This window comes from Mandrillus leucophaeus, unplaced genomic scaffold, assembly GCF_000951045.1.
Source record: "Mandrillus leucophaeus isolate KB7577 unplaced genomic scaffold, Mleu.le_1.0 Scaffold362, whole genome shotgun sequence".
In the NCBI taxonomy this organism is placed as follows: Eukaryota; Metazoa; Chordata; class Mammalia; order Primates; family Cercopithecidae; genus Mandrillus; species Mandrillus leucophaeus.
Window position 1 is genome coordinate 1,653,216 of NW_012103832.1, and position 19,250 is coordinate 1,672,465.

A 19,250-nucleotide genomic window follows, 5' to 3' on the forward strand; every position below is an offset into this window, starting at 1 on the left:
TCGGCCCAATAGATACATATCACACTTCAAAAGTGCAGACTATTCCTTCTTAGCGAGCACACCAAGAACAGAAATCTTTTGTATATTGTGTCATACAGCAAGTGTTAACAAATTCAGAGGATTGAAAACGTGGACTATTTTATCTGACTACAGTTCAGTTAAGCAAAAAATCAAAAGCAAAGAGAAAATAAAATGTTACGCATATATTTGGAAATGAAGAAACACTGCTTCTGGATGTGTGATTGACAGATGCATAAAATTGACACATTAAACGTACATCGATCTACCTCTCCTTTTCCTCGCTGTCTTCATGACTGGCGCTATTATCCCCTTCATTGCCTAAGGCATCATTTTTGGTCCCACTGACCTCACCTTGGTTCAGATTTTCAAGAGTGATTTAATTTTTTTGCAACTCGTCTCTTCCCTCTGTGGTTTCTGCTTTTCCTATCTACCACAATATTTTTCCTAAAAAAAAAAAAAAAAAAAAAAATTAATTTGATCATATAAATCCTTTATTTAAAAATTTTAGAAGATCTCCTCAATACCAAGAAAATGCATTCCTTGAATAGAGTCTCTTTCTCTTCATCTTTATTTCCCCCCAAGCGCTTATGGTCTTCTTTTGTGCATCAGCTATGCTAATCCATCTGCATTTCTCTGAACATCCCTTCCTCTTCAGATTTTGTACCTTTGAATATACACATCTCTCTACCTGGAATACTTTCTCTTACTGCTTACTCACCTGACCATTCCCTGTATATTCTTGAAGACACAACTGAGTATCATTTTTGTAACATATTTGCCTGGTCAACTCTCATACTGTCATTCAATTCTTATTTACTTAGCACTGTAGAATAATTTTTCATACAGTTTTGTAAATTAGCTTTTTAAATAGCTGCCTTCGGTATCAGACCATGAAGTGAATGAAGGGAGGAATCTTTTCATTTTACATTAAAAAAGGAATTCTTACCACTTTTAAACAAAGGGCCCCAAACAAAAAAGAAAAGAGGAGAATATTGATAATATTAGAATTAATAGGTAAGTTTAAAAATATTTGCTGAAAGAGGTAAGAAGGATCAGTCAGCTCTAGTAGTTTCACCTGCAAATGCATTTGTAAAGCAAGGAGACTCATTTACTTCCTACCCTCAGGAAATCACATTTCCCAACCCAAGCTAAAATTTCTGGGCTTAAATGTGTTCTTCATTCACTTCTCACACTCCTCCTCTATTGCTGCATGTGTTATTAAAAATAGCTTCTTCTAATAAGAGTAGCTTTTGGCTTATTGCAAGTCACATCTTTCATCTGTTTTTACATATCTTTTCTACAGATCCCCCTGCAGTGGAACCAGCATTCTTGGAAATCCGGCAAGGACAGGATCGAAGTGTCACTATGAGCTGCAGAGTACTGAGAGCCTATCCAATACGGGTGCTGACCTACGAGTGGCGCTTGGGCAATAAATTATTACGGACGGGTCAATTTGACTCTCAGGAATACACAGAGTACCCTGTGAAGAGTCTTTCCAATGAAAACTATGGAGTTTATAACTGTAGCATCATAAATGAAGCTGGAGCTGGGAGATGCAGCTTTCTTGTAACAGGTAGGATTCCAGATATTTTCTTTTTATATGTTTTGTTTTTTTAGACCAAGAGAGTTTAGAGCTATGCCAATATAAGAATGAAAACACTTTGTAAATCAATGGAGCATAGAACAGCTTGACTACTCAAGTTAGAGCTTCTACACATTTATTTTTAAGTCAAATTTATTTTAATAGTATAAAGGGTGCACGGGCCTACAAAATTACATAGAAGTTTATCTGAATTCTAGTAGTGTTAGTGAGGAGGAGGTAGGTTATCGTATTAGTCGATTCTCACACTGCTATAAAGAACTACCTGAGACTGGGTAATTTATGGAGAAAAGAGGTTTAACTGACTCACAGTCCTGCCAGCTGAACAGGAAGCATGACTTGGAAGCCTCAGGAAACTTACAATCATGGCAGAAGGCAAAGGCGAAGCAAGGACCTACTTCACATGATGGCAGGAAAGAGAGAGAGAGAGTGAAGGGGGAAGTGTCACACACTTTTAAACTATCGGATCTCATGGGAACTCACTCACCATCACGAGAACAGCAAGGGGGAAATCCACCCCCATGATCCAATCACCTCCCACCAGGGCCCTCCCCTGACATGTGGGGATTGCAATGCCACATGAGATTTAGGTGGGGACACGGAGCTAAACCATATCAGTTATTTAGAGTATTTCAGTAATAATGAGACATACTGTGGTGTTGGCTGGCTTTAATTAGATCAAGTTGCAAATTTTTTTTTTCTTTTCAAATCTCATGTGAATAGATAATTGCTCTGGTTTTCTTATTACCAGAATTTTTTTCTTTTATTTACTTATTCATGTATGTATTTATTTACTACCTCTCAATATTTGATAACTTTCAATTTTGTCTTTGACTGGCCATATGTTTACAAATATTTCAAGAAAAAGCAGTAGAGTTGTATCTGACAGATAGTAAATTAGGGAGAAGTATTGACTTTTGATGTCATTGTCTTTTAAACATTCCATCTGTATTATGACTGATGTAATTATTTACATTGTTTTTATAATCTATATACTGCACATTATTTTTGAGTGACAAATTAGGAATGCATTAAAAGAAAATACTCCTCATTTTTTTTTTGTCATAGGTAGTTAGTTGTAATAGTTGAAATGTTCATAGTAGTAAAAAAAGAAACTAGACATTGTGTATTATCTAAAAAGAAGTCATAAAAGTGATTAAAAGGTTCCAGACTTAAAACTTATTAATAGCATAAATTATAAGTGATAATTTCTAACTTGTGAGGGAACTTTCTAATTATGAACTGCCTTTAGCCATTTTTGCTTTCTGAAATGTAATATTAGCTAGTCTAATCTAGGAAAGCATATCAGATGTCTGGATGAAACTTTGAAACACCAATTAGTTCATCTACTAAAGCATATCAGGATTAGTATTCCTTATGAATTTCTCATAACTCAAAATTTTGAATCTAACATAAGAGAGCCATGGAATAGAAGTGTACAAAGATCCATATATTTTTAATGCACAAAACAAATCTTTCAAGATAATGCTGTTTACTTCTGAGACTCAAATTAACTAAAAACATTTTAAATTTTATTTTTTACAATTATTTTACTCTTCCACTTACCATGAATTTTGTATAGTCATCCCAAAGTAGACTTGATCTAATTATACACCAAAATGTATAGAATCAAACTAAAAGGCAATGACATCTATACCTGTATTAACTCACAGGAAATCTTAAAAGATTATTCCTCTTTTCTTTTTTCTTTTAAAATTCTATGTTTATGATGTATGTTAAAGTAAGGGGCTAAAAGAATAGAGTTGTGTTCACTTAGATGTCAGAAGAGGTGTGAGAATATTTTCCTGCTAGGAAAAAGAAGAAAGTAAGCCAAGGTATTTTGGAAACTGTGATGAGCCTAGCTTGTAGTATACTATCTATGTTAAAGATAATTAACTATAATACTAAAAAATACTTTGCATTTGTATACGTTTTATGTATTCATATTTTAATAGTGAAGTCACAGCAGTTTTATGTGGTTTAAGTGAGCTTCATGAGCTTTAGTAGAAACCCAGATGCCATTTTTCATCTTCTACGATGGGCTATGTTTTACAAGTTCTAAAGGTTAATGTAGCATATTGATTTATTAGAATAAGCCCATTTGTAAATTTGAAATTCCAAGTATTACCTATATTACTTATATATTAATATGTAGACATAAATATTTCCATTTTAATAGTTCTATAATATTACAGCACAGGATTTAACTGGAGTATGCATTTCAGTTTATCAAAGATTCAAAATGTCTCAATATTTAACTCTGGAAAAACATATTCTTCAATACTTCAAAATATCTGGGCTTATTTTTTCATGATATGACTGAATATCATTCTATGTTATACCCCATTATGTCCCATCACATTGCTTGATCTAGAAAAGAAAACCAGTAACTCTAGAGTGATTAAATAGATGAAGGATGAACAAAAGAATTAATGATTCAATGAAAGAAAATATCTGAAAATAATTTTTAAATGAGAAAAAAAGTGAATACAGAGAGAGTAAAGGATGGCTTAGGTTGAAAATAAATCATATATATTTTAGAAAGCTAGCTAGTGCCCTCTGAAAAAGGTAAGTCTATGTCCTAATCCCTGGGAACTGTGGATATTAACTTACAAGGCAACATATGTAATTAAGTTAAGGATTTTGAGAGGAGGAGCTTATCTTGAATTATCTGGGTGGGTCTCAAATGCAATAACATGTATTCTTATAAGAGAGAGGCAGGGGGAGTTTTAAGAGAGAAGAGGAGGCAATGTGAGTATGCAGTAATGCAACCACAATCTGAAGAACCCCTGGAGCCACCAGAAGCTGTAAGAGGCAAGGAATATATTCTCCCCTAGAGTCTCTACAGAAGTAGGAAGTAGGGTCCTGCCAGGACCTTGGTTTCAGACTTCTGGCCTTCAGAATTGGGAGAAGATAGTTTTTGTTTGTTTGTTTGTTTAAGCCGTCCAATTTGTGGCTGTTTGTTATGGCAGTCTTAGATAACAAATACACATTACAACTCACTATTTCAAAGAACCCCTCTCTTAAAAATTATACGTGATGAATAGAACAGTTTTGTCAACTGTCCTCAGCTTTATCACACTAAGCAGGCTAGACCCTGGAGACATGGGTGCACGTGTCTTACATCTCAGCAAAGTTGTAAGAAGGGGTTGCTTTTGCCACCTAAAAGGCCAGCTGGAACAAGCGTACAACTGCAAGAGGCAGTCAGTGCGGAAAATCAACCTGGGAGGTCTCAGGTCACCTACATCAGTAGATTGTGTAGGTTTAAGCTACACATTGGCTTAAACCAACCACAAGGGATGCTTCAACATTGAAATGTTATGCCCATTACATAATATAGCAGAGAAAAGATGTTTCCAGCAGCTTGATTATGTAAGAAACCAGATCACAGAATCTACTGGTAGATTCTGTTGACAGCACCACAGATTAATGAAGATGCACTTTTATTCTTTTTTTGAACATGAAGACCCAGGTAATCTGCAGCCAAATGCAGTGTTTATTTGTAAAGTTTTAAATTATCTGTGCCTTTCAAATTGTTCTAATTGATATTCCTAAATATTTAGCAATCAAGATGTTTGCTCTAAGCTATTCTAATTATGTTCCCACTAACTACACTTTCTTCATATTTCTTCACTGTAACAGACTTGCTTGTGACATTATGTTTTTATTGAAATGTTTATGGGTGTCAGGAGACTAAGATTTCTTGACAAGTCAGGCAAGACAATAAATAATGTGAAAAAAGCATAATTTTTATATTAGCTTTTTTGTCTAGTTGCTTAAATGCAATGGTCTAAGCATATGCATTTATTACATGGTTTTAGATAAAAGAAAATAAGAGCAAAATAAAATGGTAATCAATGTTCCCTATATAATCCAGGAGATAAAAGTAGAATGCCCTTCTAACTTCCAGAAAGTGCATGTACACAGTTATATATACTTAGACTTGTAAAACATTTAGGAATTTTATCAATGGAGACATTTTAAGATTCTTTTAAATGAAAGATACTAAAGGAGTGTTTTGTTTTTTTTTAAAGGTAACAGTGTATATATGTAATAGATTTTTTATTGCATAGCCATAAATTACAATTGAGTATAAAACCACTAATATGTACTCTCAACTGAGTTGTTTTTTACAATCAGGAATGTATTTAACAAGTATTTCCTGTCTACTTACTAAGTGTGAGGTACAAGATTAAACATCAAAAAGAGAACAATAAAAACTTTCTCTGAAAAACTTTGCCAGTTTTACATGTGCATAGCATCTTGAAGTAATTTTGTTTTTATATCTATTGCACTTCTTAAGCCTTATATTCTCTTCTGGGACATTGCAGTTTCCTTTTATCTGATCTCTGAAATTTTCATATTGTTGGGCTTTATTTTCCTAGAAAACCTAGCTTATCTTAAGTGAGAAAGGTTGATTCTGTTCATTGCCTAGAGGATGATGTGCAAGTTCTTCACTGTCATAATTCTTCAAAGCATTCATTAATATCTCAAATAAAATATGTAGCATAATCTCTACTTCAGTTCTACCAGTTATTCCAAATTCAATTCAAATGTGACTATGCTGCTTCTCCCAAATCATCACACATTTGTAGGACTCTGCCTTTCTTCACGTATTTCTTTATTCTGAAATACTAGCCTTTTGTGTATCTCTATGCTACAGTTATAGTGACTTTTGCATATGACTTTACTAGGGTTATGTCGATCATTGTTCTTCAACCAAATACACAGGTGCAGGCTGTGATAATATTTTATGATTCACAAATTCATGATTACTGCTGTAACTGCTTCTCTCTGAACATGTAAATAAACTCCAAATAACCAGGATTTAAACATGGCTTAACCATTATTTAAACAGTCTAGAAAATTATTTCACTCAGGTTAAGTGATGTATCATTTCAGAAAGTAACACGATGATTCTGCTCCACAAAGTCCTTGGGAATTCAGGCTTCTTCCATCTTAATCCTCAACCACCGTCAATAAATGGTACATCTTATAACTCTGACTACTTAAATTGCAGCTATTAATTCCACATTTCCTCCAAAAGTGAAGCATGCTTCTTCTTTTTGAGGACACTTCCCAATAATTTTACACATTTTTTTCTGGTTGGATATTGAAAATAATCATATTTCTTCACTGTCAATTAATGTTGTGGGCATATATTTTATTTTAAGAAGATTAAATTGCATTATATATATGCACATATATGTGTGTATATATACATATATATACTATATGTGTGTGTGTGTATATATGTTGCCTTTATTGAAAATAGTACAATGAAATTAAAATGAGATTGCCAAGGAGAATCCTTGAACTATAGTTTTATCTGTGTAAACCTTGCACCAACACTATTATACCCCTTTTTCAGAGCCATGAACATCTCGAGTCTCAGAATAATTTCAAAAGGTAGATGATAAGAGGTTTGATTAGTGACTCAAGATATTTTAATGCTAAACATAATAAAATTGATGGTGCTGTGTTGGTTATTATTTCTGCATAAAGAATTACTACAGAGTCAAAAGCTTTAAATAACATATTTATTGTCTCACGGTTTCTATATGTCAGGATTCCAAGCATGGCTTAGGTAGGTCCTCTGTTCTGGGTCTCACAAGGCTGCAATCAGACTGTTGGTTGGGCTGTGTTCTTGTATAGAGGCTCAGCTAGGGAAAAATACCTTCCAAGCTTATTCACATTACGGAAAGAGTTAATTTCCTTGTGTTGTATGATAGAGGCCCTGGCATTTGCTGGCTATTTGCTGGACCTACCCTGAGACCCTAGAATATGCCTGCAGGTCCTAGAAGCTGCCCTCAATAGTTTGTCCCATGGGCTTCTCAAAAATGGCTGCTTATTTCAAACCCACAAGAAGAATCTCTAGCTCCAGTCTGCTAAACTGGAATCTTATGTACATAATACAATCACAGAAGTGACATTCTGTCACAGTTTTTAGATTCTATTAATCAGAAAGAAGTCACGATTTTTCCCTGACACTGAAGGAATTATGCAAAGATATGAAAAACAGGAGACAGGAATCATTGGGAGTCATCTTAGGGTCTTTCTGCCACAAGTACCAGCATTTCCTGCCACTGGGAGTCCTTTTTGAACATAGCCTACATAGGAATGAAACTGCTATATCTATTGAAATATTAACTAAAGAAATCCTTCAGAGTTTAATCCCTTTCCTTAATCCTGCCAAATAGGGTTTTACAAAGCAAAATTTTGCCTGTAACTGCTACTCTCACCTTTAGTTTGGAAATATTTGAGCTAGGATTTCACATACTGTGTTTTCCTTTTGGCATATGACAATATTCATATTGACATATTGAAACTACCAATTTCTCCATGTTCAGTATATAAAGAATTTCAAAATGACTGAGGATTTTAATATCACCTAAAACAAGATGTTGGGGGAATCTAGCATTTCTTATTACTGAAGAATAAGTGAGAAGAAACAGCTACTAAAGGAGATTTGACTACACATCAAAACTAAAGTGTTTTATCTTTTTCCTTTCTAATTTTGGATTGAATTAATAGTGACCAGATAGAAAATATATTTTAGTCTCTGGCAGTGTTTGTATTTATTTATTTATTTATTTATTTATTTATTTATTTATTGCTATTCAGCTAGATATTTCTTTCTTAACAATGTCTAAAAATGAGCAAAATAATATTGTTGAAAAATCATTAATAACTATCAGAAGTAGTCTAAATATACTTTGAAAATGAAAAATAATTGCCAGTAAAATTGCCTGTGATAACTCTAAAAGACAAGAAATTTCAGTGTCAAATCAAAGTTTCTAAAGGCCAGAATTTTGCTAAATTTATTAGAATTTTATTTATGATGATAACAGGTGGACTAGTGGATCCCAATATTTTAGCCAGCTTATGAGTTGCAGTTGTATTGCAAAATAACCTTAAGTAGAAAATTATAATATATCCTAACCATTCCATGTACAGCCTTCTGTAGTTTACTGAGTGATTCCACACATACCCTTATCATCTCCAACAACCCTACTACATATGCAGAAGAGATGATGTCACCCTCCTTTGACAGATAAACTAACAGAGGTCCAGGAAGCCCAGAATAACATAGTTCAAACTCTTTTTGACACATGTCAGTGACTCTTTTATTAATGATGATAAAGGAATATTTGAATAATCAAGCCAGATAAAATATAAGAGAGTCCATGCAAAATCTGGAAAGTTAGGGATAAAAATTTAAGTATCACTTAACGAAGTTAATGCTGTCACTTATTACTAAAATGTATACCTTAATATTTGACTTAAATTCATATAATGTTTTTAAAAATTTATTTTTCTCCAGTAAACGTATGACGAGGTATTTATATTTCATATTATACTTAAATAAAAACTTCAATTAAAATTTTTGTTATTTGTACAGCAGTTTGATGGCTCCTTAATTTATTTGCATTACTCATTTTCTTCATTATAAAATCATGTAATTTCTTCAATAAAAGATTCAGAGCAATATTACTATCAAAAATCTACTATTGGACCCTCTTAAAACTAAAGCATTGCAATGCTAAAGATCAATTTAAAGCGCAACTACCATTCAACCCCGCAGTCCCACTGCTGAGTATCTACCCAAAGGAAAAGAAATCATTATATAAAAAAGACACCTCAACTTGTATGTTTATCACAGCACTATTTACAATAGCAAAGTCATGGAATCCAACTAAGTATCAATTAATAGGTGACTTGATTAAAAAATGTGTTATATATATATGAGGAATACTATATAGCCATAAAAATTAATGAAATCATATCCTTTGCATCAACATGGATGAAGCTGGAGGCCATTATTCTAAGTGAAATAACTGAGAAACAGAAAATCAAATACCAATGTTCTCATCTATAAATGGGACCTAAACGATGGATACACATGGACATAAAGATGGAAATAATAGACTTTGGGGATTCCAAAATGAGAGAAGAGAAAGGGAGGTGAGGGTTAAACAATTACACATTGGGAAACATTTCAATGCTCACTATTTGAATGATGGGTACACTAGAAGGCAATTTTACATGGGTATATTATGCAATATACCCATGTAAAAAGCTACACATATGCCCCAAAAATCTTTTAAAAAAAAAAGAAATCACAGTATCAAATTACAACATGGAGAAAATTACGTGAACTCCTCTAGTCCACATGGAACTCTTGTGGATAATCTGTTGTGGGTACAGCTGTCTTTTATTCTTGTTCAGTATGTAAAGAAAGTTCTCCCATGAATGAAAGATTTTAACATCTTCTAACAGATTAGCTCTGTACAAGCGATGTAATTCTTTGTGGTCTTGCTTCCTCGATCTGTCGAATGGGAGATGATAAATCTGCTTCCCATGACTCACATAATTTTAGGATTATCTGATAAGCTAATCAATGTGAGTGTTTTAAAAACAAAGCAATATGATCATACAAACGTAAGATGAGAAGATTTCCAGATTTAACCATAGGTAAGCTACTTTCTCTCTGAGTAACACAACAATTAAAAATGCCCCTCCAAAAAGGCAGAGATGGGGAGGATGACTGATTTCAGAGATAAAGTAAGTAATCAATGCACAACTGAGCTTTGGTTGGAAGAGAAGTGTGGTAAGATTATTAGGCTGGAGCCAATGAGGCCAGTGACAGTATTTTGTGGCTAGTCTGAGAGAGAACTTTGCATTTTAGGTGAGCTTTTTCTGCTCTGTGTATTATTCTGGATGACTTATTGCCTGACATTACCAAGGAGCAGAAAAGCAGCAATTCTAACTTGAAATATTAGGAGAAAAATGGAGAGAGAACCAGAGCTGGAATGGACAGTGTATAGAAATGAGGGCAGCCAGAGTGGTTGGCTCTCAGAGTTTCTACTGTTCTTCCTCTCCTCACATCTCCATTCACACTGCCTCAAGCTAGACCACACCCATGAGGCAGGCCAACCTAAGATAACAGCAGGGCCTGGACCTAGAGTATTTTAAACTGGGAGAACCGGAGGGAGAAAACTGAAGAGTAGAGGGAAGAGAAGATAGAAAATGGTAAAAATGATACTGCAACCAGATCTCTCCATCCTGAGGCACTCCTTCTCTTTACCGAAGGAACACAAGCAAGAGCCTAGGTCATCCTTACTCTCATAGATGGTACAAGGCAATTAGGGCTCTCACAGGAATAAAATCTGCAAAATCCGGAGCAAAACAATTATGAAAGAAAGAAGACAAATGGAATAATCTATTCCACATTAGGTAGGAGTATTAAGAAACAGAAAGTAAGAGTTTCAAATACATAAAATTTCATCCTCAAAGAAAGCAGGAAGGATATAAAAAACATGAAGAAGAAAAAAGAGCATTGCAGAAAAGAAATTGATGACAATGGGTATACAAATATAACAGTTGATATAAATAACTACATTACTAGACTAAATTGCAGAATAGGGACAAGGCAGGAATAAGTAGTTTGAAAGATATCATAGAGGAACTCTCCCAGTAGGGGACACAAAGATAAGTCAAGTGTTAAGAGATGTGAAGGACAAAAGAATAAATATCTGCTTAGCAGGAAACCCATAAGGAAGTAAAAGACCAAATGCAGAAATAAAATTAAATAAAAAAAAAACATATTTTTTAAATTAGAAAGTAAAAAGCACTAGTGTATTAGTCCGTTTTCACACTCCTGATAAAGACATACCTGAGACTGAGAAATTTACAAAAGAAAGAGGTTTCATTGGACTTACAGTTCTGTGTAGCTGGGGAAGCCTCACAATCATGGTGGAAGGCAAGGAGGAGCAAGTCATGTCTTACTTAGATGGATGGCAGCAGGCAAAGAGAGAGAGGGAGCTTGTGCAGGGGAACTCCTCTTTTTTAAAACCATCAGATCTCATGAGACTTATTCACTATCAGGAAAACAGCATGAGAAAGACTTGCCCCACGTTTCAGTTACCTCCCACCTGGTGCCTCCCACAACATGTGGGAATTCAAAATTAGATTTGGGTGGGGACACAGCCAAACCATATTGGCTAGACCTCTGAGTGATGTGGCTCATGGAATGACAGCAGCAATAGATTGGGAGAAAAATTTACATGCTCTGATAAATTTAAATGAATTTTAAAATATCAAGTACAAAAATGTTTAAAAAGCTATTTATAGAGATAAAGTAGATCATTTATACAGGATTTAGAATTATATAGACATTAAACTTCATGCAACTTGACATGCAGAGAGATAATGGAGTTATATTTTCAAAATATTAAAGATAAAATACATTGAAAAAGAATTTTGCATGCAAATAAGTGTACATTTAATTGTGAGGACATGATAAAAATACTCCTATTCTAAAAGTTTATCTTACAAAGATTATTAAAAAAAAATTCTTGATTGTTGGAATTAAGCAAGAAAGAGATGAATCTGGGGGAAAAGAATGGAATATGAGAAAGAAGAAAGGATGAGTAAAGACCTAATCAAGTCTGTTTTTTTGTAAACAAGTAATGCTTAAAATATTTTATTCATAATAATTCAGTATTAAGACTTGAGTCGATGCCAATATAACATAAGGGGACAGGTATTATGAGGACATAAGGGGAAGGACCTGGCATCCTTCCTCTGACCTGTCAGTCATGGTAGGGAGTTATTGACACTAAAAAATCAGTGTTTCACTGTATTGTCAGTTTTCTCTGGGCCTATGGTGTAAGTGAGGTGACTGGAGGAACTTAGGGGTAAAAGAGAAAATTCTAGTTTTGGAATCCTCTTCTCTGGCCTTGGCATGACTAGCCTTTTCTTGTTCTACAAATCTTAATATATGTCATCTCTCAGAGATTGTCTTCAGAATATTGTCAAACCCAGAAATTATGTAACTGTTTGTTGACTACATCCACATCATAATGTATGTTCCATAGGAGCAAACATCAGTCCATTTATTGAATGAATATTTCAGGCCATTAAGATTTCTCTTAACAGGCACTTATTCCTGCTTGTTAGCCTTTCATTTACTGCTATATTGGCAACACAACTCCAGTGCAATATTAGTTCACAAGCAAATGCATTAATTCATTTCGAAGTACAGAAACCTTTGAAAATGTCTTTTTTTTTTTTTTTGCAGGCACGTTAATAGATTGTTTTGTGAGTAAACAAGGGAGAATATACCAAGTTTCAATAATTATCATATAAATTGGCAATATAGCTGTAAAATCAAACAATAAGGTTATATCATATTGAGCTCACTGCCTACAATCTCCCCCTCCAATATCTGTAGGAATTCCTCATACATAGAGTACTACCAATGAATACTTGTTCAATGAGTGAAGCTATAGGAAGAGAAGGAAAATTTAGAAGTTTAGATCTCATACCTGAATTTTTATTCAGATTAAAATAAAACATTATTTATGGTTTTAAAGATTTTTGTCCACTTTTTGACTCAGTTTATCTGTGTTATAGCATATTTTTTCTTTATTCTAATTTTCTTTGATTTCTAATTTAAGCAACATTATCTGCTTAACCATATGTGTTAACCATGTCTTTAAAATACATGCGTTATACAACTCATGTCTTCGTTAAAAGCTTTTGAATACCGTGTTGTAGCTTTACTAAAATCTTGAAAGTTATCTGGAAAATACTAATGGAGCCAGCCTTTCTACTACAAACAACCATAACATGGGGCAAACAACCATAACATTGGGCAAATTGTAACATGAGGTTACAATTTTAAGGAATAAAAACAAACAGTGCAAGACTGCATTTCCTGTGAGAGGGAAACCGATGAATTGAGCCCCATGATTATTCTAGCTCTCCATTTTGGGGAATTTGCTATATATGAACATAGCAAGGTAGAGTCCGAGCAGAGCATGGATTTCTGGCTAAGCTAAAGAAACATATATTAAAACTCAAAGCAGCAAAAGCATCTATCCGCAGGACAAAATATTGTATAGTAAAAAAGCTCTGTAGAAGAAGGGTCATAGGGGTTAGTGTGGATCCTTACCTCAGGACTAGACTCTACAAGGATGAGATGATTTACCATTTTCTTCTCTATGGGATTTTTGCAAGCAGAAAATTGATAATAGAGTTCTAGTAATGCTAAAGGAAGCCGGAATTTCAGCTCATCAGGATAGATTATACCTCCTTAAATTCTAAACAACTCCAAAAGGATTAAGTCAGAGCAATAAAAACCATGTCAGAGTAGAGACTTATTCTAGGTACTCCATAACAAAGACTAATACTGCTCTGCTAAAATTTAGAGGGAGGTAGAATTTCATGTTGAATCCCACCAAGTTAGAAGAGCTTAGGAACATCCTTGGATTTCCACAGATTTCATCACTTTTTACATTTAATGAAATGTAAAAAGCTGGCAAACAAAGGTTCAAAAGGGACAGCAGGTAATTGAACTGTCTACTAAACTAAAACTTGACACTCTTTACAGGGTGAAAGAGAGCACAGTCCAGTTATTTATAATATATTATTCATGATGTTCATTAAACAATAAAAATTACCTGACATGCAAAGAAAAGAGGAAAATGTTACTTATGGTCCAGAATAATAGTAGTTTATTAAAAACTAACCTTAAGGTAGGTCAGATGTTGGATGTAGCAAAAAGCTTCAGGTAGCTATTATAAATATTTTCAAAGTATTATGGGAAAATATGTTCAAATAATTAAAGAAAAATGCAGATTTTATGAGCAAATGAATAAGAAATTTTAGCATACAGAAAACCCTAAAAAAGAACTAGATGCAAATTGAACAACTAAAACTGACAATAATTGAAATGAAAAATTATATGGGTGGGCTTAATAGTATACTGGAAAAGGCAAGAGGACTGGTAAAATTGAAAACAAATTGAAAGAGCTGATCCAACCTGGTAGATAAAAAAAAATAGAGGGACTGAAGAATAAACAGAAGAGACCTAAAAACATGGGGCACAATGTAAAACAGTTGAAAACAAGTGCACTTGAAGTTCTAAAATAGAGTGAGAATGGGGCAGAAAAAATGGCTGAAATTTTCTACAAATTTTTGAATCAAACCCTCAGATCCAAGCATATCATGGTGCACAAAACAAGAAAAATGCAAGAAAACCACACGTAAGAATGCCATAGTCCAACTGTGGAAAACTAATGATAAAGAGAAAATTTTCAAAACAGCCAGAAAAAAAAATGATATTCTGATGATATGCATGACAATTACTTGCTCATTAGAAACAATACAGCCTAGAAGAAAATGGGACATCTTTAAATCTTTAAATATCTTTTGAAAATACTGTCAATTTATATTTTATATCTAGTGAAAATGTACTTTAAAAATTAGAGTCAAATAAACATACATATTCTGAAAAATAAAAGCTAGAGAATTGGTAGTTTGCAAAACTGCAGTACAAAAAATGCTAAACGGTGATCTTTATACTTAAGGGAAAGGCTATCAGTGAAAACCAGGATCTATAAAAATAAATGAAGAGGATTAGATATAGTAAATAAGTGGATAAAGATAAAAGGTTATGTTTCTTTTATCTTTCAATTTTCCTGATAAACATCTGTATAAATGGTGGTCAACAAATAGCAGCCTGAGGTCAGCAAACTGTTTTTGTAAATAAAGTTTAATTGGGACACACCTTCCCTGATTTGTTTATGTATTGTCTATAGCTGCTTTCATGCTACAACCGCAGAGGTGAGTAGTTGCAACAATGACCATATGGCTCAAGCCAAGAATATTTACTGTCTGGCCCTTTACAAATAAGTCTGCCAATCAATCTCTGGTTTGAAGAAAAAATAATAACATTGTAAGTTATGATTCACAGCATATTTAGAGCTAAAACATGCCAATAGCACAAGCGATGGAATTAATTTGAATTATACTGTTGTAAATTTATTACATTTGTGATGTGGGAAGTGAAAAGTAAATAGAGACCTCAGAGAAGCAGGAAGTATGGAATGTGATATGTTAACTGGTACAATATTGACTCTAAGTAGAATTGGTAAGTGAATGTTGCATACTTTAAGCCATATAAAAATCCTTAAACAGTTTTTTTGAATTAGTCAAAATACCCCCAGGAAATGAGTAACAGATGAATGAAATATTGAAGAGACAAAACAAAGAGCAAGATGGCAGACTTTAACTCAGTCCTGTTAACAATTATGTTAAATGTAAATGAATTTAAGATTCCAATTAGCTGTCAGAAATGGTAGAACTGGATTGAGAAAAAAAAAATGCAAACTATCTATAAGATACACACTGTTTTCTATGAGAAATGCACTTCGAATAGAAAGACACAAAAAGACTGAAAGGAAATGGGGGAATACATAGCTTTCAAACAGCAGACATAAAAATGCTGGCATGGCTGTACTATTATCAGAAAAAGTGGACTTCAAGATAGAATAATTACGAGAGTTAAAGAGAAACACAATAATACTATAACAGGAATTTATAGGGAAGACAAAACGGTTCAAATTATGTGAACATCTATTAATAGAGCCTCAAAATTCCTAAATAAAAAATACTACCAGGAGTAACACACTATTCCATAATTATAGTTCAAGATTTTAATACCCATTTATTCGTGATTGATAGAATATGGAGATAAAAAAATCACTAATGTTTTAGAAGATTTTAAGCATACTATTAAGTAAATTAAATTAATTTACCCAATAGATATGAAACCATATGTATACACAAAGACTTAGGCACAAACTTTAATATCAGCTTCATTTGTAATAGCCTCAAACTAGAAACAATCCAAATATCCATCAACAGGTGAACAACTTGTGATCTATTCATGAAACGGAATTTTACTCAGTGTTAAAAATGGAAAGAACTACTGATACATGCAAGTGGATGGATTTCAAAAACAATGTCGAGTGAAAAGAACCAAACACAGAAAGTGCATATTTTATTATTTCATTTATATGAATTTGCTGAATAGGAAAAACTAATCTTTAGTAATGAAAAGTGGATTTTTGTTTGCCTGGGTCGAGGGTGGAGGTGACTAATTACGAAGGGGCAGGAGGTAACTTTCTGAAGAGATGGGAATCTATATCTTGATTATTGTGGTGATTACATAGCAATATATATTTTTTCCAAACTCATCAATAATCACACTTAAAATGTATGAATTTTATTATATGTAAATTATATCTTAATAAGGTACTATGGTGTTGTAAATGGATAAAAAATCTGCCAGCTAAGGTAGGCTTGAGAATAGGAAGTGTTTCATATTGTGAATGGCATTTGTTCCATGTAATGTTATAATGTATATAATTTTTCTAATGCATATTGTAGTAACATATGCAAAGTAATTTAGCAAAATTAATTTTTCCTCAAGAATGATTTGTTCCTTTTTCTTCTCCACTAGCCTTCAAAATTCTTTTAGTTGGGGGAGCAAAAATAGTTATTCTTCACAGTATTTCCCCTCTCCATATCATTGTTTCTCTATTATATTTCTTGCATGAAGAGACAGCGAATGTTACATCAAAAATATGGAATGACCCAATTTGTTGGTAGCAAAAGTCATATATAAAAGTTGAATCAGAAACATATCAATTAGGTTTTGGAGTATTACCATTTTGTAAGCAGAGACGGTCACTGCTGTATAAAATAATGGAAAGATGGGGATATCAGTCTCGAACAAGCTAGGGTGTAGGGTTGCAAAACTGTGTCTTACAGCTTGCTCACATTATTTTTTAGTCTGCATTAGATCTAATTTGTAAATAATAAGAAACGGTCTAAAATTTCAAACAGTTTCCTCTGAGAGAAAAGAAACTTTCTAATATTTACTGACATCAGAGAAGAATGAAACAAAGAAAACTGAATGTAGAAAAGCACATCTATGTATCTTAATATACTATGTTTAGTACTGCTATTCTTAAGGGCCTATTTAGCTCTTAGCACATTTGGATTTTTCAGTAGATATTGGGTGGTAATAAAACCAATCTGTGAAGGAATCACAGAACTTTTTAGTTCAGTGGAATCAAAGCCATCTCTCAAACCTCCCGGTGTCTGTTTAAGCACCTGGCCTCTGTCTTTCACCCTGAAGGAATGATTAATGGATGAGAACAGTTCAGAGTGTGTTCCAAGGGCATACCTGAAGCCAGACTTAAAGTGGTCAGGAGAGAGATTCCACAGATGATAGCCCACAGCCTGATCTGGCATCATTTCTCAAGAGAGATTTTGTGACAGGTCTCTAAGTTGAGAAAGTCAATAGAGGTTTTCTTGTTAAAAATTCTGTCAAGGATTCAGACCAGAGGATATAACCAAAGTCTTATGATTTCACATTACTTAAGTGAGCATTACTTGAGAAATCTCCTTCTTTTATCATTCTAATGACTGTCTATTTTAAAAGAATGTATCACAATGACAGTTACTAGGAGCCTTGGGATCCAACTGCCAGCAGATAGATACCTGCTTTGCAGTCAGATCCAGTCCAGTGATTCCTTGCAAGGTGATAAGAGCAGTTATTTGTGTTCTATTCTTTTTCTTGTTCTAGGATTCATATTCAAGACTTTCAGTTATTCCTGGAGAGTCACAGTGATGCAGGTTCAATAACCAGTTTCCTTTATTCACATCTAAATCTACTTTATTAACTCAAGTTATATGTTTTTGAGAAAATAAATGTTCCTAGAAGATAAACAGCGTACCTTCTGGGCTTCTCTCCAACTCACTTGAACACCTCTTGCTCCCTGCCCAAATGATATTCAGCACATTCATATTCAGCGATGGACCACCCACATGTGCAGCAGCAGCACTTGCCAAGAAGTTAATGTGGTCTATAAGTACACCACTGAACATTCAGTTCTTTCAGCCTGAGAGTCGCTGGATCAGTTCATCCATCTGTTCCCCTCCACGCACACATTCAACCGATGGTCCTTTAAATGAACACAAGGCTTTTAGATATTTTGGAACTATTAAGTTTTTTTGTTTTTTTTGTTTTTTTTTGTTTTTTTGTTTTTTTTGAGACGGAGTCTCGCTCTGGCACCCAGACTGGAGTGCAGTGGCATGATCTCAGCTCACTGCAACCTCCACCTCCCGTGTTCAAGCGATTCTTCCGCTTCAGCCTCTCGAGTAGCTGGAATTACAGGCTCCTGCCATCATGCCTGGCCAGTTTTTGCATTTCTGTAGAGACGGTGTTTCACCACGTTGGCCAGGCTGGTCTTCAATTCCTGACCTCAGGTGATCCGCCCGCCTCGGCCTCCCAACGTGCTGGGATTATGGGGATGAGCCACCGCGCCCGGCCAGAACTATTAAGTTTTAAGGAAATGTATAGCTTTAGTGAAGACTAAATACATTTACTTGCAGCTTATGGTATACTTATTATTCCTGAGTTAAATATTTAACAAAGTACTTGTAGTTCTTATTCTAGAGATTTAGTCAATCCTTATCTTTATAAATTTCTGAGTCGACAATACTTTCAAATAATGATATACTATAGCAAATATGGTTGAGTGCTAGGGATAAACTTGTAGTTTAAGTTTCCATACTCAGAGAGGCAAAGTGGATATCCTTTTGCAGTAAGTCCTCCATCCTATCAGAAAGTCCACTAACCTATACAGTAACTCTGTACATTAGGAGGGGAGAAAAGCTGCTTTCTTGAAGTAGATGTAGTTCCTATACCAGGGCACAAGTGGTAGCAATAGTAATATAGCCTGGATTTCAGCCTCAGTCATGCCTTCAG

The 19,250-nt window shown here is 34.1% G+C and overlaps 1 protein-coding gene across 1 annotated transcript in view; it reads left to right on the top strand.

Annotated features, from left to right (window-relative positions):
- MDGA2 (MAM domain containing glycosylphosphatidylinositol anchor 2) overlaps positions 1-19,250 on the top strand; it is a 916,950-nt gene that overhangs the window by 777,858 nt on the left and 119,842 nt on the right. The window contains exon 9 of the mRNA XM_011989775.1: positions 1,325-1,594. Coding sequence (XP_011845165.1) covers positions 1,325-1,594 — 270 coding nt within the window. The remainder of the gene's footprint in view (positions 1-1,324; positions 1,595-19,250) is intronic.